The 27,384-nt window shown below is 44.0% G+C and overlaps 1 protein-coding gene across 2 annotated transcripts in view; it reads left to right on the top strand.

Annotated features, from left to right (window-relative positions):
* The first annotated feature begins 4,453 nt into the window (after positions 1-4,453).
* ARNT (aryl hydrocarbon receptor nuclear translocator) overlaps positions 4,454-27,384 on the top strand; it is a 38,555-nt gene continuing 15,624 nt past the window's right edge. Inside the window, exons 1-8 of one of the 2 annotated variants that reach the window (XM_077840824.1) lie at positions 4,454-4,545; positions 14,763-14,874; positions 16,784-16,837; positions 19,327-19,371; positions 23,167-23,211; positions 25,405-25,618; positions 25,777-25,990; positions 26,684-26,783. In XM_077840824.1, the coding sequence (XP_077696950.1) occupies positions 4,521-4,545; positions 14,763-14,874; positions 16,784-16,837; positions 19,327-19,371; positions 23,167-23,211; positions 25,405-25,618; positions 25,777-25,990; positions 26,684-26,783 (809 nt within the window). In that variant the 5' untranslated portion in view covers positions 4,454-4,520. The remainder of the gene's footprint in view (positions 4,546-14,762; positions 14,875-16,783; positions 16,838-19,326; positions 19,372-23,166; positions 23,212-25,404; positions 25,619-25,776; positions 25,991-26,683; positions 26,784-27,384) is intronic. The other variant, XM_077840825.1, reaches the window with a different exon arrangement.

The raw sequence follows: 27,384 nt of genomic DNA, 5'->3' as shown, positions 1-27,384 counted from the left end.
AGGTCAGCCACCTGCAAGGCACTCTCCCACTGTTCCTGGGTCCCACTCAGCCTCTGCACATGTTTCAGAGTAACAGCCATGTTAGTCTGTATTCGCAAAAAGAAAAGGAGTACTTGTGGCACCTTAGAGACTAACCAATTTATTAGAGCATAAGCTTTCATGAGCTACAGCTCACTTCATCGGATGCATACTGTGGAAAGTGTAGAAGATCTTTTTATATACACACAAAGCATGAAAAAATACCTCCTCCCACCCCACTCTCCTGCTGGTAATAGCTTATCTAAAGTGATCACTCTCCTTACAATGTGTATGATAATCAAGTTGGGCCATTTCCAGCACAAATCCGACAAGCCGTCAAGAACACTATCCCCGATAATGTCACGGCTAACCTGGTGGCTGAACTTTGTGACTTTGTCCTCACCCATAACTATTTTACATTTGGGGACAATGTATACCTTCAGATCAGAGGCACTGCTATGGGTACCCGCATGGCCCCACAGTATGCCAACATTTTTATGGCTGACTTAGAACAACGCTTCCTCAGCTCTCGTCCCCTAATGCCCCTACTCTACTTGCGCTATATTGATGACATCTTCATCATCTGGACCCATGGAAAAGAAGCCCTTGAGGAATTCCACCATGATTTCAATAATTTCCATCCCACCATCAACCTCAGCCTGATCCAGTCCACACAAGAGATCCACTTCCTAGACACTACAGTGCTAATAAACGATGGTCACATAAACACCACCCTATACTGGAAACCTACTGACCGCTATTCCTACCTGCATGCCTCCAGCTTTCACCCTGACCACACCACACGATCCATCGTCTACAGCCAAGCTCTGCGATACAAGCGCATTTGCTCCAACCCCTCAGACAGAGACAAACACCTACAAGATCTCTATCAAGCATTCTTACAACTACAATACCCACCTGCGGAAGTGAAGAAACAGATTGATAGAGCCAGAAGAGTTCTATGAAGTCACCTACTACAGGACAGGCCCAACAAAGAAAATAACAGAACGCCACTAGCCGTCACCTTCAGCCCCCAACTAAAACCCCTCCAATGCATTATCAAGGATCTACAACCTATCCTGAAGGACGACCCATCACTCTCACAAATCTTGGGAGACAGGCCAGTCCTTGCCTACAGACAACCCCCCAACCTGAAGCAAATACTCACCAGCAACCACATACCACACAACAGAACCACTAACCCAGGAACCTATCCTTGCAACAAAGCCCGTTGCCAACTGTGCCCACATATCTATTCAGGGGACACCATCACAGGGCCTAATAACATCAGCCACACTATCAGAGGCTCGTTCACCTGCACATCCACCAATGTGATATATGCCATCATGTGCCAGCAATGCCCCTTTGCCATGTACACTGGTCAAACTGGACAGTCTCTACATAAAAGAATAAATGGACACAAATCAGATGTCAAGAATTATAACATTCATAAACCAGTCGGAGAACACTTCAATCTCTCTGGTCACTCTATCTCAGACATGAAAGTTGCTATATTACAACAAAAAAACTTCAAATCCAGACTCCAGCAAGAAACTGTTGAATTGGAATTCATTTGCAAATTGGATACAATTAACTTAGGCTTGAATAGAGACTGGGAGTGGCTAAGTCATTATGCAAGGTAACTTATTTCCCCTTGTTTTTTCCTACCCCACCCCCCGCCCCTCAGACGTTCTTGTTAAACCCTGGATTTGTGCTGGAAATGGCCCACCTTGATTATCATACACATTGTAAGGAGAGGTTTCAGAGTAACAGCCGTGTTAGTCTGTATTCGCAAAAAGAAAAGGAGGACTTGTGGCACCTTAGAGACTAACCAATTTATTTGAGCATGAGCTTTCGTGAGCTACAGCTCACTTCATTGGATGCATACTGTGGAAAGTGTAGAAGATCTTTTTATATACACACAAAGCATGAAAAAATACCTCCTCCGATCCCACTCTCCTGCTGGTAATAGCTTATGTAAAGTGATCACTCTCCTTACAATGTGTATGATAATCAAGTTGGGCCATTTCCAGCACAAATCCAGGTTTTCTCACCCTCCGCGCCCCCCCCCCCCAAACTCACTCTCCTGCTGGTAATAGCCCATCCAAAGTGACCACTCTCTTTACAATGTGTATGATAATCAAGGTGGGCTATTTCCAGCACAAATCCAGGTTTTCTCACCCCCCCCTTTTTTTTTTTTCCAAAAACCACACACACAAACTCACTCTCCTGCTGGTAATAGCTTATCCAAAGTGACCACTCTCCTTACAATGTGTATGAAAATCAAGGTGGGCCATTTCCAGCACAAATCCAGGTTTTCTCACCCCCCCACCCCCCCCACACAAACTCACTCTCCTGCTGGTAATAGCTCATCCAAACTGACCACTCTCCTTACAATGTGTATGATAATCAAGGTGGGCCATTTCCAGCATAATTCCAAGTTTAACCAGAATGTCTCGTGGGGGGGGGAGTAGGAAAAAACAAGGGGAAATAGGCTACCTTGCATAATGACTTAGCCACTCCCAGTCTCTATTTAAGCCTAAATTAATAGTATCCAATTTGCAAATGAATTCTAATTCAGCAGTTTCTCGCTGGAGTCTGGATTTGAAGTTTTTTTGTTTTAAGATAGCAACCTTCATGTCTGTAATTGCGTGACCAGAGAGATTGAAGTGTTCTCCGACTGGTTTATGAATGTTATAATTCTTGACATCTGATTTGTGTCCATTTATTCTTTTACGTAGAGACTGTAAGGAGAGTGATCACTTTAGATAAGCTATTACCAGCGGGAGAGTGGGGTGGGAGGAGGTATTTTTTCATGCTTTGTGTGTATATAAAAAGATCTTCTACACTTTCCATAGTATGCAGCCGATGAAGTGAGCTGTAGCTCACGAAAGCTTATGCTCAAATAAATTGGTTAGTCTCTAAGGTGCCACAAGTCCTCCTTTTCTTTTTGCGAATACAGACTAACACGGCTGCTACTCTGAAACCTATAATTTATGTTACTGATTTATGGGGAGCTTATTGCCAAGGCAGCTAAGGCTTTATTTACAAAAGTAAAAACACCCCTCCATCACAGAAGGTCTCTCCCCCCCCCCCCCCCATGCTGCCTCACTCAAATGCATCATTGCAGCAGCTGCCAGCAGCAATAGTAGCGGCCTCGCTGTCAGGGGAAAAACCTGACACAAGAACGAAGACAAATCCCTCCAAAGCTAAACCAAAGAAGTGTGCCTGAGCAGATGACTAACTCAGGCACCAGCAGCTGCCTCACCAAGGGCTGAGAACTCCCCCGCTGGAGCCCTCCACTGAGAGCAGCCTGCTACCACTGCTGGGGTGGGTGCAAAGGTTGTCACATGAATCCTTGCCTGGGACAGCTCGGTCCCTAGCGTGTGCCTGTGCGTGCACTGAGCCCCACATTGTCGGAGGGGAAGCACTCGAAGCGGGGGAAGGAAGGGCTCGGCCCCAGGTGTGGGGGAAGCACGCCATGGGGGGGGGAAGGGCTCGGCCCCAGGTGTGGGGGAAGCACGCCATGGGGGGGGGGAAGGGCTCGGCCCCAGGTGTGGGGGAAGCACGCCATGGGGGGGGGGAAGGGCTCGGCCCCAGGTGTGGGGGAAGCACGCCTTGGGGGGGGAGGGAAGGGCTCGGCCCCAGGTGTGGGGGAAGCACGCCTTGGGGGTGGGGGGGGAAGGGCTCGGCCCCAGGTGTGGGGGAAGCACGCCATGGGGGTGGGGGGGGAAGGGCTCGGCCCCAGGTGTGGGGGAAGCACGCCATGGGGGGGGGGAAGGGCTCGGCCCCAGGTGTGGGGGAAGCACGCCTTGGGGGGGGAGGGAAGGGCTCGGCCCCAGGTGTGGGGGAAGCACGCCTTGGGGGTGGGGGGGGAAGGGCTCGGCCCCAGGTGTGGGGGAAGCACGCCATGGGGGTGGGGGGGGAAGGGCTCGGCCCCAGGTGTGGGGGAAGCACGCAGCCCCAGGTGTGGGGGAAGCACGCCATGGGGGGGGGGAAGGGCTCGGCCCCAGGTGTGGGGGCAGCACATGATCAACAGGTGGGGGCCATGAAGAGCTCAACCCCGGGTGGAAGGGGGGGGGCTCAGCTCCAGGCTCGCGCATAGGAGACCCCCCCCGGGGGGAGGGTAAAACCCGGCTCCTGGCCCTTTAAACCCTGCCTTACGCCATCCCAGTGACGTCACCCAACTACACACCCTCACAACAAACGCGCCCTTTAAATCTTTCCCAGCAGAACGCCCCTCTCTGGCCACGCCCCCGTGTGCGGGAGGGGGCGGAGCCTGCGGAGACAGCCTAACTTATGCTCGGGTGACTCCGCCCTTTTCCCCTTCCTGCCCAATGGGGAAGGGTGAGGGAGCGGCTCCCGCCCCCGATACCCGCCCTCCTCCGATGCTGAGCGGGCAAGCTCGGTTGCGCCGCAACGGGGCGGGTTTGCCTGCGCCGCCATCTTGGAAGTGGCGGTGGGACTGAGCGAGCGGGCCGGGGGGGGGCGGTCCTGGGCCCATGGCAGCCGCCGCCGCCAACCCGGGTGAGTGCAGGGCCCGCCCGCGCGTGGCAAGGGGGCTGGGCACCCTACGGGGGCTGGGGCAGGGGGATGAGAGAGGGGCCTGACGGAGGGGGGGGGGTGACTGATGAGGGACCTAATGGACAAGTCTTGGGAGAGGAGTGGAAGGGGTGACCGGGGGGAAGAGGGGAGGTAAGCTTGGGAGGGAAGGGGTGATCGGGGGAGGGGGGGAAGCTTGGGAGGGAAGGGGTGACCGGGGAGGGGAGACCGGGGAGCTTGGGGGGGGAGGGGAAGGGGTGACCGCGGGTGGGAGGGTGGACTGGAGGGGGCGGGCTGGGTACCAGGGATGTTTGTGCTGAACTCCAGGTAGTGGAATTTAGAAACTCTAGGTCTGAGAGTTGGGGTTGGGGTGGGTCTCCCCTCATATTTAAACTTTGGGGGGGAAGGCTTAGCTGGGGCCTTTAATGGGGAATACATGAGGTGGGGCTGAACCTACTCCTCTTCTCCCCCCCCCCCCCCATGAATCCTCCCCTATTTTTTCCTTCTGCACTTCAGTTTTGTGCACCAGGTTGTGTTGTGTTGCTGGCTAGCATGTGCCTAAGCATACCCTGCTTCCCTTCAAGGTCCACATGTGCATACAGCCCAGGATTCACTCCAGAGAATTCTAATTTTTTATTTGTGTTTTTTTTAACGGCTAATATTGGGGTGTTATTTCCAGATCTTTTATTTTGTATGTTGACTTGTTTTTGCCCTGGCAAGGCACAAAATCTACTCTTGCTAATTGCTCAAAATGTAAGGACTTTGTAATTCATAGCAATAAAAACAGTATCCCATTTCATCATTTCTAATCTGGTTGTCAAAACTAACAGCACACAAGGGCATGAGTGGAGTGTGTACTCTGCTTCTAGCTTTCTCTCTTTGTAAACTCTGATTTACAACAGGAGCTCTTTTTGTCTGGGTGTAGGGGGAAATCTGGTACTTCTGATACTTGCTGATTTAAAATGGAATCTTTCACATCTCATTGTAGATTTCTGGCTAAAATCTTATCTCATTTGTATTGTTGTATATCTGTCACAAGTTCCTTGATGTCAGTGAAGTTATTGTTGATTTACAGTGTTGTAACTGAGATCAGAATTTTGGCCTCTGCTTGTGTTCCTTTGTGGTGTTTTCTGTTTATTCTCATTTTTGGCTTGAGGCTGATTAGGGGTCTTGGGCTGAGAGAGTTCAGGTTCATCTAGTACTGTTCCATAGAATTTTGAAGGATGAAATTTTCATTCTAACTAAACATAATTTGCATATAGTAACCTTTTGTGGCTTTCAAGATCAAGAAAGCATCTTGGGTCTTTAGCTTGTGGTGAGCTTGAGGCGAGGGCGCAGCACTGACGTCTAGAAATACGTGGTTGTGGTTTCACATATAAAGAACTGAAATTTTACAACAACCTTAAGCTAGAGTTGCCCATAATTGAGTCATTGGTGCTTGTGTTGCCATTCAGTCAGAATATGGCAACTGAGATTGAAATGGAGACCCCGATCATGCAAATACTTACATATGTGCTTAACTAATCAATGAGACTCCTCAAAGTAGTAAAAAGTTAAGCATGTACATGTTTGCAGGGTTGGGGCCTTATTAAAGATATTGCTCCTTTCTTGTCTGCTTGGACTGTTTTATTTTAGTGTTGAATTTTGTTTTCTCTTGCAATTTCATGAGCAAAAGAGGTGTAGTTAAATCCATGGCAATAATTGCTTGATGCAGTAAAGCTAGAGAAAAAACATTTTGTAAACCAGACTTTGTAGCAGAATAACATTTCTTTGAACTACAAAGGAAATACTCAAATGAGTGTTTTGTATTGTTCACACATGACACAATGTTTATGCAACTTCATCCTGCTGAGTTGCATGATATTTAGCATTATAGAGGCACTCTTTAAACATTGCTAAATTCACATGTCAAGAACAAGTTTTCCATCTGTGGTTAATGTTTATAACTGCATGGCTGCAGTGTGACAAGCAGAGCAATAATAGCTTGGTTCTCTAAACAGGAAAAATTATTTACTCTCTGCGTAAGCATTCATTGTATACACAAGGATAATGTTTGTAAGATAAATTATTTATCAGCTGCTGTCCTTGCAATCTTTGACCCCCTTTTTCCCCTTTGGTCTTAAAAAGTGGACTACAAAGTTCAGGTGAGTCAGTGCATATTTCTGGGCTTAACTCAATGTCCTCCTATTAAGGAGGCTGTGAGTGTGGTGATGGGTAAAACTTAACAAAATATGTTGCAATTTACAACTTGTTAAAAGCACAGCAGTTTCAACATTAGGGCCCAGATCCTTAAGTTCTGCACAGAAAGACCACTGTGCCCTTGTGGACCCTCACTGACTTCACTGGGGTTCTGCAGGTGCAGGGTGTGTTTGTGCCAAACAGCTTGCAGAATCAAGTCCCAAGCCTGTTTAGTGGAAGCATTCAGTGCACGTTTCTGGGCTTAAGTCAATTTTCACATTAGCCTTGCTGTTCATAAGTTCTTATGTTTCAGCCTAAGCAGCAAGCAACGTATAACGTATTGCTGAGTGGACTACTTCTTTTCATTTAAAAAGAAGTACTTCTCACATCTTAAATTTCTTCTTAAAGCACCATATCTTTCCACCAGTCAGTCCCCCAGCAGTTAATCTATAGCTCCCCCATAGTTTAAGGTTTGATTGCAATTCTCTTCAGTCATTTAAATCCTTCTTTCATTAAGCATAGTATCTTAAGGATAATTTTTAATGACATTTTGGTTGTTGGTAAGATTTTTGATTGGAATAGTGGAATAACATCCCAAGAATAAAAGGGAATAGTGAAAGGAAAAAATGCATCTCAGATGGAAGTATACAGTGAGAACTGCTTTACTCAAATCAATCTACAAGCTTAATACTTTCTTGGATTATGGGAACACTGTTAAGGTCGATAGGACAAATATTTGACCTTCTAGTTTTGTTATGAACCTCCATTCCCTGTTGTGCCTATCTGCTTTTTTGGTCTTGGCAGTAAAGTGAAAGCTACAAGGTTTATTTGTTGTTGGATTCTTGTTAATGTCACCTTCTTTTCCTAAGAGCCTTGGTAAAGCATGGGGGTGTGAACTGTGCCCTGACTCATAATAAATGCACAGCTCTTCTTTCTTTATTTTTTTTAAAATATGCTCTGTTTTTTAAAAATACCTGAGATGCTAAAGGTGACCAAGACATTTGGAAAACATGTCACTTTTAAGGGTAATCAGGTTTTTTTTGGCTGACTTACGTTCGGGTTTGCTGTGATTTCTTTCCTACCCTCCCTAAACTGGGGAGACCTATTAACGTGGGCTTTATTTAAATGAAACAACACCAGTATGCAATTCCCTTCTTAAGCATAGTTATGCAAACCAGTAAAGTCAGGGACACTATCCAAACAGTAAAGCTTGCAGTTCTGTGAGTGAAAGAGAAGAATGCAATAATCAAGTCTTCTAACTAGTTAGGCCTACCGCTTTGTTGTAGCTACTATCAGATACTGATCAGCTTTTCTGTAAACTTCCTTGCTGTTTCCATACCTAGCCTATTATCAAGTTTTGGTCAAATAAGTCTTGTGCTAAAATATGCAAAACTGATACTGAACTGGCTGAATTGGAAGTGCAGAGCTCTTAAAGTACACAATTCTGAATTCAGCCATTCTGTCTTTCAAGTTTTTACTTCTGTGATATTCCACCATTTTCATGCCACCAGTTGAGGCAACCTCCTTCACAAACAGAATTGATGTGCAAATCTGAATATTCAATTTTAAATGCTAGAAGAGAAGGAAGGAACTGAAGGTCATGTTCCATCAGTTATATTTCAGTCTCTTCCTGTTCTGGACTGAAGCTATGGTGTTTTGCATTTGCAGTCAGTCATATTGGTTAGAAATGCAAAAGATTCATAGCTTCTCTGCATTTTGTGTGTTTTTGTTCTTTTGTGGTCCTGGTTTTGGGGTGGTCATTTGATACGATGGGTGCTGAAGGCAAACACATATTGCTTCTGGGTGGAGCTGATGTTGAAGAGCTGCTGGAAAGGCTTGGAAGAAGGACTTGCATCTTATCATTTTGACTATGTTTCTCTGACGATAATGTAAAACAGATCCTGTTTGCAGGGTCATGGAAGATCTGCTCTTCCACTTTGGCAGACAAAAGTTTCTCTCAGTGACGCATTTGATCTTGCAGAAAGTTGGTTTCTTCACACTTAAGAACATGACTCTTTCCTGTCTTGCTGCTTAACTCCTGACAGTGTTTACAGTTTACTTCAATAGAATAATGCTGTCACTGCTTCAGTTGATCCGTTACTTCAGACTATTCAAATGCTTGTTTCCTACCACTTCATCCGTAGGCAGCTTTAGTCAGAACTTCATACGCTGACACTTGATGATCACTATTTTTTAGTTTCCTGTATTGGTCAGCAGCTTCCAAGTTTAATACAGTGAGAATAAGAAACTGCTTAATGAAGTTGAAGTCAGTGCTGAGGACTGAAAAGGATGAAGAAGCCAGTGGCATGCCCAACCTTCATTTCAGACATTTCTAGGTTAGCAACATTCTGAACAGTTCATAACTCCACCGTTTTCCTCTTGTGACCATTGATTCCACCCATTAGCCATGTCCTCCTTTTCAGTCTCTCCACCTGTTTCCCTTCACCTCTAGGCTCTTGGGTAGTTTTATAACTCTAATGTTCCCTAAGGCACCACAAGCCTTGATCTCATCCCTTCCCTTCTAATTTCAGTATAAAATTTGTATTCAGACTAAGGTTGGAAAAAAGACGGGAGCTTGATGCTTAACATTTGAAAGGGATTTATGTTCATATAAATGTTTCCAAATGACAAAAGTTCTCATATTTTTAACACACAATTTTGAAAGAGGGTTTTTTCCCCCCAGGTGAAGGGAACAAAAATGGATTTTCCACAACGCTTTTTTTATCCCTTTAACACTTAAATATGGGACTTGTCCTTCTGTAACACTTTCTACCCTCTGATCTCAAGGCACTCTACAGACTTGGTTTTCTTAAGCCTCACAACCGTCCTCTGAGGTAGGCAAGTGTGCAGTGCGGTTTCAGTTTTTACAGATAGGGAACAGGCAAGGGGTAAAGTGACTTGCCCAAATTCATATAGTGCAGCTGTGTTAAAAAAACAACAACAACAAAACCCCTGAAGCCCTGTTATTTTAGCTCTGAGTCCTGGCAGTGGCCCTTGGAAATGTAGTGAACGTTCAGACAGACCAGAAAGGAGCTTTGTTTAAAAAATAATAATTAAAAAAAAATTGCTGTTTTGCTCGTAAATCAGTCTTAAAAATATACCGTCATTTCCTTCCTCCGTCTTTAACCGGAAGTTCCTCCCACCTTAATAGAACAGTGACATACAGTGTCAGTTTCAGGAACTCCAGAAATGCAAATATCATGGTTTAAACCGGAAAAAATTACATGCACCATAAAGCCAACAGCTCCTTGAGCAGCCACATATGCACAAGTTTAGACAAAAAGCAAACTCCTCCTTCGAGATTTCTTCTAAACCACTTAAATTACCCTCAAACCGAGGATTAGGTTTTACTAAACAAATGAAGCAACATCAACACCATATCGCTGAGTACTATATGCTTTAGATCTCAAGAGACAGGAGAAGCTATGTATTTAAAAAAACCAAACAAACAAACCAGATTCAAAACTATTGTGTTCCCCAAACATTTAGGCAATCAAAGCATTTAAGAGCCTTATGCAGCAATAGGTGGTGTAGTCACCAGAAAGGAAGGAGGGAAAGGATGTTTTTTTTACTAAAACGTAGGTCTTTCCCCATAAAGTGATGAGTTCCCGGTGTGTCTGGAAAGTTCTTTGAATAGGTTTTATTTTTTAAACATCCATAAACGTTTGACAGGGAACATAGGCAAGAACCTAACTGCCCTTTGCCCTTAATCTCCTTTGCCATATTGAATTCACCTGCAGAATGGGTTTTTCATGATGACAAAGTTTTGGGGCTTTTAGTAAGCCGTCATTTTAAAAAAAAAAAATGAAGTACCCTCTTCTTTTGCTATAGTTTGGTATTTATATCTAGAATTCCCATGCTATTGATAAGGCTGAGAATAATAGCGCTGCGAATTGCCAGGCTCAATAGTTATTTATTCCACAGAGCAGTCGCCCTTGGTAAATTCTACAAATTGGCATAGCCTTGCTGTGATGATATGCAGCGGTATGAACCAAACTCAGGTGGGAGGTGCAAAAGAGACTAATGCAGGCTAGCAGTGTATTTTGGTGAAATGTTTTGGGAGACCTGCATGTACTGTTTAAAAATGCTTTGGAGTATTAGGTTCTAATCTCTTTGAAATCAGATCACTTGAATTCTTGCACAAATGCATAACAAAAAATGTTTCTGACTATTAACAATGACAGTTGTTAGCGTATATCTTTTTGCTGTGTGGGGAGTGATTTTTCTCACAGAATGACTTTAAAAATCCCCCAAAGCTAGTCTAGTCATGGAATAGATAATGCATATTTCACGCCCAAAATATCTAACATAAGTGTCTTGATTGATTTGTGGCTGTGTGCTGTTCATTTGACTCCAAATGGATGGATTTTGTTATGGTTCATGACCAGATGTCTTGATTACAGTACTCTTGGCTAGCTAATGAAATTATTGTAATAATCTACTGTGATATGAAAACTTATATAGTGTGTTGTATGCTGTGTAGTATAATTGCAGCAAGAGAACAAAAAAATATGCTGACTGCAGTATCTGTAGTACTGGTAGCTGCCAGAGGCTCACTACTTTATTTGTAAAAAGAACAGGAGGACTTGTGGCACCTTAGAGGCTAACAAATTTATTTGAGCATAAGCTTTCGTGAGTGACAGCTCACTTCATCGGATGCGGATACAGACTAACACGGCTGCTACTCTGAAACCTACTTTATTTGTATTGCAGTAGCACATAGAGCCTCTAATTGAGATCAAGGTACCATTGTGGTAGGCGCTGTACAAGCTTCTAATAAGACAGGAGCCCCAAAGATCCTACAGTCTAAATAGGCAAGAGAGAGTGGGAAGGGAAATGGAGTACTTGTGGCACCTTAGAGACTAACCAATTTATTTGAGCATAAGCTTTCGTGAGCTACAGCTCACTTCATTGGATGCACAGAGAGGAGGCTTGGCAGAGCCAGGAATTGGTCCTGGAATTAAATCCTGGCCCCATTGACTTCAGTGACAAAACTCCCATTGATTTCAGCTGGGCCAGGACTTCAGCTAGGTCTCTTGTGAGTTCCAGTTCAGTGTTCTATCCACTTGATTATCCAGCCTCTGTCTCCCCTGTCCCAACTGGTCTGATGAGGCAGAAGTGTTTTTTCACCTTCAGGGCATGCTGCAAGGCTCTGTTTGCCAAGGCTGTAGTTGGAGAGTCAGGCGGGATTCTTTAGTTGGAGTGAAGAGCTACTTTGGTTGCTTTCAGAGTAGCAGCCGTGTTAGTCTGTATCCGGATGAAGTGAGCTATAGCTCACGAAAGCTTATTCTCAAATAAATTTGTTAGTCTCTAAGGTGCCACAAGTACTCCTTTTCTTTTTTTGGGGGGGAGGGTTGCTTTGTCTAACACTGGGTTAACAGTTTAGTGAGGTTGGTTGTAAGTGAGCCTAGAGGTTGATGACACATTATAGAAATGTGAAAGATAAATACCTACCTAGTGCCCTATGTACACTACAATTCAAACCATGGTAACTAGAACGGTACTCCAACACTTTTCTTACTAGCAGTGCATTTGCATAATTTCTGTGTAGAGCAGGCCAATCTGAACAGTGATATTAGCCTTTTGACAAAGCATACTATGTGCTCCGTAAATAGGCTTGGCAGAATTAGATTTGATTTTTTTAAATAATTTCAGTGAATATCATCCGTGGGGTTTTAAAGCATTTTTTTTTTTCAATTTAAGTTTTCACTGTTGCAGGAAATTGTCAGGGGAGTCGTACAATAACTATTTAGTGATGGTAGACTTAAAACTAACTTTTTGAATCTATAACCATTACATTATAAATTGTCAACATCATATGTCAAAATACACAAACTAAATAGCTGAAATCAAACACTAAAGTTGTCAAGCAGCATTTTTCTTATTCTGCCTATCTGTAAATTTTAATGGAAATATTGTTTGGTGGTTTGCATGTGTACAGTGAAACTGACATTTACCGATTAAAACCATAATCCTTCTGAGCCCATCTATAAAATAGCTTAGGGCACAGAGCAATCCTCTTCGAGGGCCGGGGAAATCCTGCTTAGGGCCAGTGCACAGACTGCTCTCAAACCCAGTGCCTGAGCTTGCAAGTAACTGAGAACCCTCCATTCTTATGAGAGTTGAAAGTTGTTGACGTATAATAGGCTTGGCCCCATAGTTTAAACTGTGAACGAAGAACTTGAAAGCTTTTTGCTGATACATTTTAGATTGTTTTCAGGTAAGAAATCGTTGTATTCATGTCTTAAATCTTTCACGGTACCATTTTAAGCATCTTGTATTTCAGGTGTGGAACCCTTTATAGAAGTTTATTTCAATATCCAGTACCACAATCTCTGAAGACCATGACCATTTTCTCCCACAGGTCTTCTCTTTCCTCTGGTTCCCTTCTGTGTTATAATCTCCTGTAACTTATCCCAGTTAAATAACTTGCAAAAGATTTTTAGCTCCAAAAATGGTCCTAGTTAGGAGGAGTAACTTATGCCTTGTTTAGCCAAAGAACTGTTTCTAGGTGAGGTTTGTGTGATTTGCATCTTACCATAAAGTTTTCAGTCTTCCAGTTTAAAAATGAAAACACAAACCAATCCCATGCTGAACTTTTATTCAGTAATCCTTCAAATGGGTGGGCAGTAAGCAGGTTGGGTCCTTTGTTGCAATGGTTAGATGCTTTTCCCATTATGCTATCACTGTGAATGTCCTTCTCTCTCAAAACCACAAATTTAGGGGAGATTTGGTTTGCCCAAGATCTTGGTTTTTCCCTCTGGTTTATTTTATTGAAACTTTATACCATGCAGGCAGCTTAGTTACTGGCTTTTTAAAAGCCAGTAATGTAATTAACATATTCATTTGGAGGTTTATATGCTTAGACACAATTCTTACTAGGGGAGTGAACCATGAATATGTTAGAATGGGGCAGGAAACATCTCATTAAATTTAATTAACTCAGCTCTGTACAAAATGTGAATAATTCCACTGGCTTTGAATTCTAACATGCATATTTTAAATCTGGCTCGTTTCTTCTGCTCAGAAGTTGCTCCAGGTTAGAATTTTTACTTTGGCTGAGAGGGTTTGCAGCAAAAACCTTAGTCTTCCCTTAATAAGAACTTACTTATACTATGCGCTCCTTTCAGTAAAAGGAAATCACTTCTCTGGCACCAAAGAAGTGTGGCACCAAAAATGGGGACAATACTGCTATGTCGAGTATGCTTCCTCCTCAATTGTTCTGCCATTCGATGGAGGCACATCGTTAATATATTTGTGTTCAGATGGAGTCAGTGCTGTTTAGCTTTGTGTTTCAGCATAAGTACTCCGTGTGAAGTTAGATTGGAACTGTAGAAGCAAGCAGGGATTATTAGATAGCTTCGTTAAGGACAGACAGATCTTTCTGACTTGATCACCAGTTTGAATCCAGCCCAGATTGGTAATGACCATAGCTGCTGCTGTTCCATGTTTGGCCTATTTTGGAAATGAGTCGCTGACGATAGGTAATGAACAAGAGTGGTGACCGGTGTTAAAATTGGCAATCCCACTAGTGAGGCTGAGGATTGAATGGTTTCAGGATGTCTCCCTGGTCCAATTCAGCACAGTTACTTACATAATAAAACTCCACTCTTCTTTCCCCAATTGTATTAATCATTTTAGTAGCTCACAGCTTTCTTTTCCTCTCCCTTCTGCATACCAGAGTGGGGCCAACTAGCATTTGAAGTCAGTCTCTGCTTCCATCCATGACCACACCAAGCTCCTCCTCCTCCTTAAAAGGAGCACATCTTTTAGTTTGACGATCTGAGCTTTTGATCTTATGAAAACAGCATGTGCTTAGAGCTTGAAATATACCCTTAATACAGGCTTTGGAGAGGAGAGCTAGTTGAGAATCCAACTTGCACGTTGTATAAAGTCTACCCATTTAAATAGATTATGGACTTAACTGCATTGGGGCTTTGATTTAATCACTTCTAATGGATAGCGCGCTTCAAAATCTGAAACATAGCGGGACTTGGCATCATTGCTTTTTCTCTCCTGCTCAGAAATGGCATCGGATGTTCCCTCTTTGGGTGCAGCAGTTGCTTCTGGGAACCCTGGACCTGGTACGCAGGCTGGAGTAGCCATTGTCCAGAGAACAAACAAGAGACGACCAGGGTAAGTTATAATAACTAAAAACCCAGTAAGCTCTTTGAGACAGTGTCTGCTCCTTTGCAGAGCAATTTGTGTAACATAGCAAGGAGTGGTCAGCCTTGTAATGAGGAAACTGCCTTTCCTTTGAAAGGATTTAACTACGCTGGAGCCGCGACAACACAGCCACGTTAAAGTGCTGCCACGGCAGAGCTTTAACATCGGTTGTGTAAATATACCCTTAGTCTATTTATCTTGTTGTCTTTTATGCAAACCATATCCCCAAATGCCCTAAGTTAACATGATTCGAGTTAAAGGGTACGGTCAAAAGAAGGTGAGTTTCACGACGAAAGAGAAAAGATGTCTTCAGCCAAGGCTGGGAATGACTTGGGGGTCACTGAAGCACAGATGTAAGGAGTCTGCTCCCGAATATGGTAGCTGCAAAGGAGAAAACACTTCTGCTGGTGCAGAGGCTGAGGCTGTGGGAAGGAATGGAGAATGCCGATCCACTGGCAAGGCTCCTGCGACGCCTTTCTGCTGAGACTCTGTAGGGAGAGTTTATTGTAGCAGTAGTGCTTACACTGCAGTTTAGTTTTGCTAAAATACCGTTGCAGGGGCTGGGAAAGAGCACTTGAATAGTTTCTCCTAAAATGCCCATTGCTGGTAAAATCCTCTTACTTTCAAGCTGACTAAAACGTTCCCCTACCAGCTTTGCTCTACGGCTCCAGCACAGGTCCCTCCCACTCTGCCTCCTGCTTGTTCCTTGCATTTTATTTACAGACTTGTATGCAGCTGAGCTGGTTCTGTATACTAGGTTCCAACTTGAAATGAAGCAAAGTGACAACTCTTTTCCCCCCTCCTATGCACACAAAAAGTGGTTACAGTCAAAATGTTGGCCTGTGTCTAACGCAGTGATGCCATCTAATATCACTAAGAATACGAACTGTACAGTTCAGACTTCACTAACTTGTTTTGTTTTCCTTTTTTAAGGAAAACATTTAAAATGTTTTAAGCTGGGTCTTAAAAACTTCTAAGGAAGGAGGTTCTACCACCTCCCTAGGTAACGCATTCCAGTGTTTCACCACCCTCCTAGTGAAAAAGTTTTTCCTAATATCCAACCTAAACCTCCCCCACTGCAACTTGAGACCATTACTCCTCGTTCTGTCATCTGCTACCACTGAGAACAGTCTAGATCCCTCCTCTTTGGAACCCCCTTTCAGGTAGTTGAAAGCAGCTATCAAATCCCCCCTCATTCTTCTCTTCCGCAGACTAAACAATCCCAGTTCCCTCAGCCTCTCCTCATAAATCATGTGTTCCAGTCCCCTAATCGTTTTTGTTGCCCTCTGCTGAACGTTTTCCAATTTTTCCACATCCTTCTTGTAGTGTGGGGCCCAAAACTGGACACAGTACTCCAGATGAGGCCTCATCAATGTTGAATAGAGGGGAACGATCCCGTCCCTCTATCTGCTAGCAATGCCCCTACTTACACATCCCAAAATGCCATTGGCCTTCTTGGCAACAAGGGCACACTGTTGACTCCTATCCAGCTTCTCGTCCACTGTAACCCCTCGGTCCTTTTCTGCAGAACTGCTGCCGAGCCATTTGGTCCCTAATCTGTAACGGTGCATGGGATTCTTCCGTCCTAAGTGCAGGACTCTGCACTTATTCTTGTTGCATGGCGAAGGTGATCTCATGCCAAATGGCCTTCCGCACCATTGCACCCTCCATTTCTGACAAGTGCATATGGGAAGCCCCCTGTCTGAATTTCCTGGCTCTTCTCAGTGGTTACAGTAATGTCGGGTTGTTTTTAATATCAGTTTCAAACAAATTCTGCATCTTTCCAAGGTGCAGGTTGCAGGGCTGACACTGGATAACCAGCCTGAAAGGAGAAACCATCTCTGATAATGGTTGATCTTCTCCTGCTTCTGTTTTTCAGGCTTGATTTTGATGATGATGATGATGATGATGAAGGGAACAATAAATTCCTCAGGTGAGGCTGCTCTTTCCATTCATACACTCGTTAAAATATACAAAACTTATGGTAAAACATGAGGTGAAAACACTTTGCACGGGGAGGGCTTCCCTCCCAGCACTGGTGGGAGTGGGGTTGACCCCCTTTGGAGGAAGGCACAGCAGCCCTCCTTGGGCAGGGGGATGATCTGCAGTAACACAAGGTCTGTTGGATGGGGGTGGGGAGAACACAAATGGTCAGCGTCTAGGGTAAGCTAATCAAAGCAAGGAGACTCAGATAAAATGGTTTCTCTTCACACATCCCTGGTGTGCTAAAGCACTAGAGATCTCAGCATACCAGGATGCAGGAGGACAGATACTGTTCTATCATATTGAAACCCACTGGAGTGAGCCAAAGAGACAGCGTTAACTGTCTGGAAACTGGACTGGTGTATTCATTCACACCATGCAGTGGTATTTGGGTAGCTTTCAGACAAGCAGACCAGATAGTGTCCTGTCATATGTTTGGTTGCTGTCCTCTGTGTTCGGGTATTCCTGCTAGAACGCCTAAAACAAAAATGTCCGCTAGTAGCAATTCTTGATGAGCCACGACAACACTGTTACTAGCTGTACAGTAATACATCACTTGGTTATTTCAGTTGATAAGATTAAGTATGGCACTGCAGAAACATCCCTGCTGGTGTAACGAAGTGGCTAATGCGGGAAAGCAAATGTGATTTAACTCCTTTTAGATCTTTCGAAGGCGAGTTAAGCAGCTGTTCAGTGTTTCCTTTGGGAATACAAGTCCAGCCTAATAGCATGTTTCTCCTATAACAAGGTCAAACCCTTTCGCTAATGAGCAGAGTTTCTATTACTACCCTAGCAATTTGCCATTCAATCTATTGTACGGATGCTCTAGGTTAGCTTACAGCAGGCCCCTACTGCTGAGAACTCCCAGTGGCTGCAAACATCCCTGTTTATCATAATCCATATGGGAAGCCATGAAGATCTCATGTAATTAATCTGTAGTCCAGTTACATGGATTAGTTTTTTGGTTTAGACAACTCTAATGCAATTCTAGGATGCATTAGGCGAGGTATTTCCAGTAGATATGGGGAAGTGTTATTGCCAGCATACAAGGCACTGGTGAGACCTCTTCTGGAACACTGTGCTATTCTGGTCTCCCATGTTTTAGGAACATGAATTAGAACCGGAACCTGTAGCCCTTCTCTGCATGATCAGAGGAATGGAGAACTACCTGATGAGCGGAGACTTAAGGAACTTTGCTTGTTTAGCCTAACAAAATGAAGGGTGGGGGAAGGTATGATTGCTCTCTGTAAATACATCTGAGGGGTAAACACCAGGGAGGGAGAGGAGTTATTTAAGTTAAGGGCCAATGTTGGCACAAGAAGAAATGGATATAAACTGGCCATCAGTAACTTTAGGCTTGACATTAGATCAAGGTTTCTGACCATTAGAGGAGTGAAGTTCTGGAGCTGTCTTCCAAGGGGAGACATGGGGTAAAAAACCCTAACTTGTTTTAAGACTGAGGGGTGCCTACAATGTCATATGGCCCATCCACGACTGCTGTTAGCAAGTATCTCCAACGGCCAGAGATGGGACACTAGAAGGCGAGAGCTCTGAGTTACTACAGAGAATTCTTTCCCAAATGTACGTCTGGTGGGTCTTGCCCACATGGTCAGGGTCTAAATGACTGCCATGTTTGGGGCCGGGAAGGAATTTCCCCCCAAGATTAGATTGGCAGAGACCCTGGGGGATTTTTTTCATCTTCCTTTTGCTGCATGGGTCACGGGTCGCTTGCTGGTTTGGGTAAAAGGTGGATTCTCTGTAATTTTAAGTCTTTAAATCAAGATCTGAGGTCTTCAGTAACTCCAGCTAGAGGTTGTGGGCCTACCACAGGAGTGGGTGGGTGAGTTTCTGTGGCTTGCAATGTGCAGGAGATCAGACTAGATGATTGTGATGTTTCCTTTTGGCTTTAGAGTCTGAGTCTAATGAAGCTCAATATCCATATGTCAACTTTTCAATTTTTCCCAGGTTGCGTGGCATTTTGCTATGCAGTTTAATGCCATTTAGGCTTTGGAATGGCTAACAAGCATGACAATGGTTCCGGCTTCTTTATTTTTGTAGTGTATGTAGGATTTATCTACTGAATTCTAAGTCATTGACCTGATGAGGCTATGGGAGAAACTGCATCTTCAGAGCATAATTTAAGCCATTTTACTTACGACTTTCAGGCAGTGAGAGGTGGGTGATCTTGGTATGAGCTCACTCTTCTGCATCACATGGAAGAAATGTAACTAATAGGCTTATTAATCTCTATGCACTTGGCAATGGGAAACAAAGCTATGACTTCACTATGTCGGGTTGTAACTTGTATTCTACGTAACTGGAGTATTTTTGTTTCAGCGTCTGGCTCTCCCACACAATTTAATCAGCTTGTTACTTTATTGTTGAAAAGGAATGACATGTAAGTATTTTAAAACATTTTTTCCTTTTCCCCCCTCCTAGATGTGATGATGATCAGATGCCAAATGATAAAGAGAGATTTGCCAGGTAAGAATTCACAGTACTGTGGTTGATAAAACCCACAAAGTCATACTGCTTGTATCTAGGGCACCTCACCTACCTGTTAGTGCATGTAGGTGCACCCTTCTCTTTTTTTGTGTTTTTTCTGAGGAAAGTCTACATCTTGCACTAGGGAAGCTAGAAATCCTGCAAAATTGCTTTAGAGCAGTTTGATTGTAAAGGTATCAAACTAATTCAGTGTCTCTCTTTTTTTGCAAATCTTCTCCTTGTTCAGCTGTCGATTAGGAGCCCCCAAATCTTGTAGAATCATAGAATATCAGGGTTGGAAGGGACCTCAGGAGATCATCTAGTCCAACCTCCTGCTCAAAGCAGGACCAATCCCCAATTTTTGCCCCAGATCCCTAAATGGCTCCCTCAAGGACTGAACTCACAACCCTGGGTTTAGCAGGCCAATGCTCAAACCGCTGAGCTATCCTTCCCCCCTAAAAATTGTATTTATAAAAATACAAGTGTGCAGCATGTTTGTAACAAACTGTACTTGTACAGTGTTTCTTTTTCTGCCTGTAGTATGCTCTGGGTGTTGTCTACTTATATATTTTGTAGAGGAATTCTGCCAAAGTGGTGTGGATAAATGGTTGGGTTGTTTTAGAGACCAGATAGTACAATAGCATTAGTAGAGAACTCCTTGACCTTGAAGTTTGAGGGAAGTGTCTGGTAGTGTTGGTGCCGTAGCACTCTTTCCTCGACTACAGCTGAAGTCAGTGGGAGCTGAGGGCGTTGAACGTCTTGCAGGAAGCTCTCTGCACCATCTAGAATTGGGCGCTGGCTCTGTTGTATTTCTCCAGTTGCCTTGGGCGCATTGAAGGGGCACCGCAGACCTAGAATGAAGATAATTTAAGCTGATTTGAAATGTTTAGTTTAAATGTTTTTTAATGTGACTTTGTAATTTTGCTAAACGTTTGAGTTTTATGTATGTTCTGAATGCTGTCTCCAGTCCGCGTCTTCATTGTGAGAGTCCATTTTGTCTTCTGATTTTGCTAAACTCTTAGCCAAAATAAGCAACTCTAGAGCATTAGTATCAGTACATGCAATGACTTGTATTAAGCAACTAAATCATTCAGCTAGAGGTGGACCTGAACCAATGAATGCCCTAGATCTAAACGCTCCTGAACTTGGAGTTAAAATACAAACTTCAGGGTGTGGGGCTCGTCTCTGGGTACAAATTATGGCCATTACTCAGTGTCAGAACTGCTTGTATTCCTTAGGAGAGAAAGCAAAGGATGTTACTTGTGTTTATAAAGCATTTCCGTTCACTAAAATTGCTGTGGGCGAAGGGCCTTGCAGTGTGGTGGGTCGTGAATCTTGAGATTCGGGGGTGCAGAGTAGGCAGGAATGGTACTGAACCTTCCATATGAAGCCCTTCTCAGGCAGAAGGACTATGTGTGTGCCAGTGTTGGGCCTCTGAAAGGGAAAAAGATTAAAAATGGTGTGCATGGGAGTGAGGCTTTGGCCCCTCACCCTTATTCAACTTCCTTGGGGAAGCGACAGTGTTCCGGCACTGGAGTTCTGTTGTCGCAGCAGCTCTGCATTTCCAGGTTTCTTTCCTAACTCCTTATTTCTGTGCGTTTACACTGGAGCGTCTTAATAACAAAAGTCTCAGCATGGAGAGCGAACACTCAACACCAGCCTCTTCAGGTCTATTATGGGCAGATTAAGATAATGCTATGGGCTCAACCTCACTGGGCTTTTGTACTTTGAGTTAATTGCCAATTCCCTTCAGTCAATGTTAACCAACCTGCACTGGCTAACCTGTGTTAAAAAGACCTCTTTCCCTAATGGGAAAATCTGGCCTTTGGTGGCTTTCAAAGAATCTTAAATATAATAAAAAAAGGCAGTCTTTAAGCATTATTGATGCATAATGTAGCACAGGTTCTCTTGGTATCATGTGTTGTGATATCCTAGGATTGTTCTACAGGGTCAGAACGTTAGCGCTCGAGTTGTATATACTATTTCAGTCCCTGACCCTTCCCAGGAGTTGAGTTAACTCTATAATACTCCAAGCCAGTGGTGCAGTGTTGCACGTGGGGTCGTCTGGAAATTCATCTTGACCCTCTGCATGTGATCAACTTACGCCCTGAAGTATGAGATCAGGTTCTCCTTATCTTGGCATACCTAACTACAAATGTTAGCAGCGATGGACCTTCTAATTACCCAGGTTAAATCAAACAGCTACAGTCTTTAACCTCCACTCTTGTGGTTAAAAAATTAAACAAATAAAACAGTGGAGGCATTGAGGTTTAAAAGCGGCTAATGTGCAGGACCACCGTATCCAACATCATTCTGCATATCTTCAGCACTTAGTGTCTGTTCATTATTAATGTGTAAATAGATCCATTCTCTCCTGTACATGTTGACTATCAGGCAGCCAGCAAGATAGCAAGTTACTTCAAGTATAGAATAGGAGGTCTGCAAATACCTGGGTGTTACACTGATAAAGAGTAATCACACAACAGCAATCTGTGTAGAATTGGAAACTCTTTCACTACTGGTGGAATGGAAGAATGCAGTAAAGATTGGGACTGGATAAAATATATATTTATACCACACATTTGATTGTGATACCCAGGGACTAAAGTCCTTTGTATCCGTGGAATTAACTTGCACCTATTTTGCCCATTAATCCATCTCTACTAGGATCTCTGAGCAGCTTTCATATGGCCACCATTTACCAGCAGAGTCTCTTCCCCACCCCTTCTTCCTCAAAGTATGTACTGAGTGAACCAGGGCTCGAAAGTCAAACATCAGCTGTTCAGTACAGGACTAATAACGGGTTTAAGGTCCAGTATATCACAGTTGGCCAGAAACTTAGATGCTCCACTCCAGGAACCCTAGGTATGTTTTGAAGAGCATGCTTTTTTAATGCCTGGCAAGCAGTGGGAGATGAAACATAAGATTGTAGCTCCCTGGCTTATGGAGAACATTTAGTATCTGAAAACTTACAAATGTAGCTTTTGAATCATTATGTGGTACCTAAAGCAACATGGTCTGAAGGACAGAGAGGGTTGGAAAAAATACCGGCGAACTTTTCAAAGTGTTCCCCCCTCCACCCCCCCGACCTACTTTTCTCTAACAATGCTGTACAGGCATACATGTTGCTGTGATTATAAGGTTTCTGTAGGCCCCTTGTTTGGATGACTTGCACAGTACCTTTGTGGTTTCACTGCTCGTGCATAATGTGGTCGTCCCAAATGTCCCATCTCATCACACGGTGTCTGTGTATCTAACAGTGTTATAAAGGGCATTTGTGTCTTGGTCTCTGACTCTCTTGGCATTTGTGGGTGTCCTTGTATGCAAAGTCTGAGTGTCTTTTGTCTAGATCGCCAGTATGTTAACACTACGAATCAACAGGCTGCGTGTATTGATTAAAAATACCTTCTTTCTCATTACTTAGGGAGGTAAGTGTATTTTAATATGACTGAGAGTCAGGACTTCTGAGAGCTCTTCCCAGCTCTGCTGCTGATCTTCTGTGACCTTGGGCAAAATTATTTCTGTGCGCCCCAGTTTACCCATCTGTAAAAATGAGTGTAACACTTGCCTACCTTATAGGCTTGCTTGATGTTTTCAGAGTGCTTTGAGACACTTTGATAGAAGGTGCTAGATGAGTGTATAAAGCAATCCATTTAATGACCTCCTTGTTTTGTGATCTGTTTTTATTATAGAACAGATGTATCTATAGGTTGGGTTTCCTAATACATCTTCCCATTTTTTCATTTCTTTAAACTTTTTTCCATTTTTAGCTTAGTTCACTAATTTTATTTTTAGGTCTGATGATGAGCAGAGTTCAGCGGATAAGGAAAGACTTGCCAGGTAGGTAGGAGAATGAAGTTTTCAAGCATGGCAAAGCAGAGTACTTCCTCTCCTTGATGTTTCTGCGGGCATCCCCACTTTGTTTTTTCCTTATCTGCTGCAATAAAGGACTTGAAACTGGACAGACTTCTGGAAATCTGTGCAAAAGTGAAACTTCAAGCTGTATTCTCCTTGTGAGAACATCTTGTAATACCCTCAAAAGAATTTGTTTGCATCCAAACCCAGGCAGCATGAAGACTGCAGGGCAGAACGTGGCTGGGCCAGTGCTTTCACAGATTACTGTAGCTCTGCTAACTTCAGCCTTGGCAAGTAAAACCTCTCCTGCTGGACTGAGAGATGCTAGGTGCAAGAATACTCAGTTTGTAAGCTCCTGCCATGTTGCGATGGTGCCTTTTACCACTGTATAAATAGATATCATAATTGCATTGGCCAGACTTCTTCTAAACGCAGTACCATGCCAAATGCTGGTTTGGTATATGGCAAAACAGAACGGGCACTGTGCTGTAAAAGAGTTAAGATTTTTTTTTTAAAAAAATCTATGTTCTTGAGCAATCACTTCTCTTAAGTAATACACAGAATGATTACATGGGTTTGCATGTTTAGAGTTTGTCAAGGTTCTGGTTGGCTTATTACATGCTGTCTAAGAAGCAGAGACACCTTCTGGAAGTGCAGCATTTCATAGTTGAAATATTTCTGACCAGATAAGAAAGATGTTCAGTGGCTTAAAGGAGGACCCCTAAGTGTGTCTATGGCGAAAGAGGGACTCTTTAGCTGCTTGTGTAGACTGTAGAATGCAGTACTTCCAGGAGTCCTTGTTCTTCTTTAATTAAACAGTGACCCCACAATCTCTCGTTACGGCTGTCTTGCAAAATCCTTCTTGTTGGGAAGAGGCTTTTGCAATGGGGCAAGTAAAATATCATTAGTTGATCTCCCTCCCCCCCCCATTATTCTGACAGAAAGGGTAGGTGAGTAACACATGTCTGGGCAGGTAAATTTTCGTTGCAGCTATGGAAGGCTGAATTAAAGGTGAATGGGATAGTCAAAGCACTATACCGAACGCTATTCCCCTTTCAGCAAAAGGCAAGTCCCTATTAAACAGCTGCATAAGCCTACGGTGACACTCCATTTTTAAATTTTTTTTTCCCTTTTTCATCTATTGTATTTAGTTCCTTTTTACTGTTTCTTCCACTTGCTGTCATCCATCCAGTTTCATCTCCCATCGTGTGATTCCTTGCATCTGATCCACTCTCTTTGCACCGCTAACCAATCTTTCCTATAGGAAACCTGGCATTATGTTCTGGTTTGAAAAATCCACCTTCATAACCCAACTAAATTACACTTGGTCCATAAATGCAACATGTGAACACATGCTAGCCTCTACCCTGCAGGGGCCAATAGGAAATGTCCCTCAGGAGCAGACGGATTCCTGAGAGGCAAGTTAAATCCACTAGTGGGATCAAATCAAGGAGCGTTAGTTGTAATGCATCTCTAGGAATCTGTACTGCCGCATTGGCGGTAAGGTGGTGGGACACGAGGTACAGGTATGTGTGTCACAGGTAAGGACGGTGGGCCGCTTGTAGAGTTCACTTTGTTTTATACTAGAGATGAAATTGCCTCTCAAAAAAATTAGCAAGCCATAGTGCCTAATGGTCATATATCTGAAACTCCAGCAGTGGACAGAAATTACATTTACAACCACTCTACGGCCTCTTTATGTGTCCAGCATGGTGAAAAAGGTGCCTTAGTGTAACTGAGAATCAGGCCTGTAGAGTTCACTTATTTCAAAGGAGAATCACCACAGTAACTGTGTGGAAACCTATATTACCATTGTGGGTTACTGGTTTTTTGCAGAGCTGTGCTCTTGAACAGCTGTAGAGAGCTTCCCGTGTTGAAGTAGCTTAGCCCTAACTTACTGTCCTTTGCAAGACTTCTTGAATAAATATAATTTAGAGCAAGGTGCTCTTGTGTTTGGCAAAGATGTCCTGGCTCTAGCTTCTCTCCCTTGCACTTGTTTTTCCCGTGTTCTTTCATGCATGCCCAGCATGGGAGGCTTTTGCAGCCCTTCTAACTTCTGAAGACCCTGGCGCATCTTTCAGTTTTTCGCTCCGGCCTGGCGGGAACCCAGGAAGGGTTGACCTGGCAAAAGAGCTGAGCCGTTTGGCTCTTCTAACCTCTCCCCATCTGCTTTCCCAGGGAGAATCACAGCGAGATAGAGCGCAGGCGTAGGAACAAGATGACCGCCTACATCACGGAGCTGTCAGACATGGTACCCACCTGCAGCGCCCTGGCTCGCAAGCCTGACAAGCTGACTATCTTGCGTATGGCTGTGTCTCACATGAAGTCCTTGCGGGGCACTGGCAACACCTCCACCGATGGCACCTACAAACCCTCCTTTCTCACTGATCAGGTCTCTGCTTTTTTTGCTTCTAAGGAAAGATTGAAAGAGCTCAATGTGTAGCTCAGCCAGAGGGCGATTAATGTTGGGGAGACCTAAGAGCTTAAAGGTAGCTGGTGGGTGATGACTGTCTCGCCACTGGGTTAAGAACGTGTCTGTTCTGTATGCAGGAACTCAAACACTTGATTCTAGAAGCAGCCGATGGCTTTCTGTTCATAGTGTCTTGTGAGACCGGAAGGGTGGTATACGTCTCGGACTCGGTGACTCCCGTCCTGAACCAGCCGCAGTCCGAATGGTTCAGCAGCACCCTGTATGACCAGGTTCATCCTGATGACGTGGACAAACTGAGGGAGCAGCTCTCCACTTCGGAGAACGCTCTGACAGGTAAAGCAGCCTGCTGTGGAAACTCTGCCATGCTGACAATTCCCAGAATTTGTAGTGCGCCCATTGGTCTGGCGTGTGGGTGATTCTGTGAGGCTAGAACTGGGTCGTTAACATTCCTGATAAGAGGAACAGACCACCCTGGGCCTCTAACAAAGATCCTGAGGATGCATCAGAAGATGCATATAGGCTGAATTTCCATTGTTCTCCTTGTTCGTGGTGCCAAATCTGTTACCAGGAGGGGGATGCTACTACTCCCCCGTTAAAGCATTGAATCCCTCACTCCATCCTCAAATATGCATGAACATGTGACAGACACTACATTGCTATCTGAGAAGTGGATGGGATGCCAAGGAACTCTTGAACAATGTGCCTTGATCTGCTCAAGCCGTTTGAGTGATGAGGCCTTTCCTTTTACCCCTCGAGCATCAGGGCTGACCATAATGCTGTCAGCTTCTGGAGCAGGGGACCAGCTTCTGCAGGAAGATGCAGATCAAGAGCCAGTCTTTAGTTTCAGTGTCACGAGGGAATTATCCACTGCTGTGTCCTATTTTAAAGCTGGTTAAGTAATAGCTGCTGCTTAGGAAATTACATGGTGCCTGGTGCGCTGTCTGGTGTATCCTGGTGATACTGAGTGACGATCCCAGAAGTTGTCCTGCAAAACAGCGTCACTTTGCTTGTCTTTTTCTCCCTCAGGTCGAATCCTTGATCTAAAGACTGGGACAGTCAAGAAGGAAGGCCAGCAATCCATGAGAATGTGCATGGGCTCAAGGAGATCTTTCATATGTCGAATGAGGTAATACGGGGAATCTGATAGGAGATCTGGTTGCATGAGCCCCTGGCTAAACCTGTGAACTGGCTGCTTAACAAATATCGGAGCAGTTAAGCTTTTCTTTGGCTCTTTCAGCCTTCTCAGGTTCGATGAGATGGAAGGTCGCTCTGTAAAACCTGATTTCCGGATGGGGTTCAGCTCTAAAACAGACTCTTACTTTTCCCACCCTGTGTTAAGGGGATTGTACAGCTCTCCGAGATATAACCACAGGCAGCTCAGGAACTCCAGGCTCTGTTCAAGCTCTGCCATTGACTTGCTCTGACCTTGGGCAGGTCACCTAGCCCTCTGCTTCAGTAAAGTAGGGCTAGTTACCCACAAGGGGCGGTAACGATGTCCGCTTCTCCTGCTGATGTAGCACTGGCTACACCGAAAATTCAGCCGGTGTCATGGTATTGCTCAGGGGTGTGGATTTTTCACACTCTCCAGTGACATTGTTATACTGACGTAAGTTTGTAGTGTAGACCAGGGCTCAATTCATGTTTATAAAGCATTGTGGAATCTTGAATAAAAGGGCAAAGTGTCTTATTTACAGTCTTTATCGTTGGGGTTTAAACTTTTTCCCCCT

The sequence above is a fragment of the Eretmochelys imbricata genome, chromosome 24 (genome assembly GCF_965152235.1).
Source record: "Eretmochelys imbricata isolate rEreImb1 chromosome 24, rEreImb1.hap1, whole genome shotgun sequence".
NCBI classification, from domain to species: Eukaryota; Metazoa; Chordata; order Testudines; family Cheloniidae; genus Eretmochelys; species Eretmochelys imbricata.
Note: the sequence above shows the minus strand (reverse complement) of the source record. Positions and strands in the feature narration are given on the sequence as shown.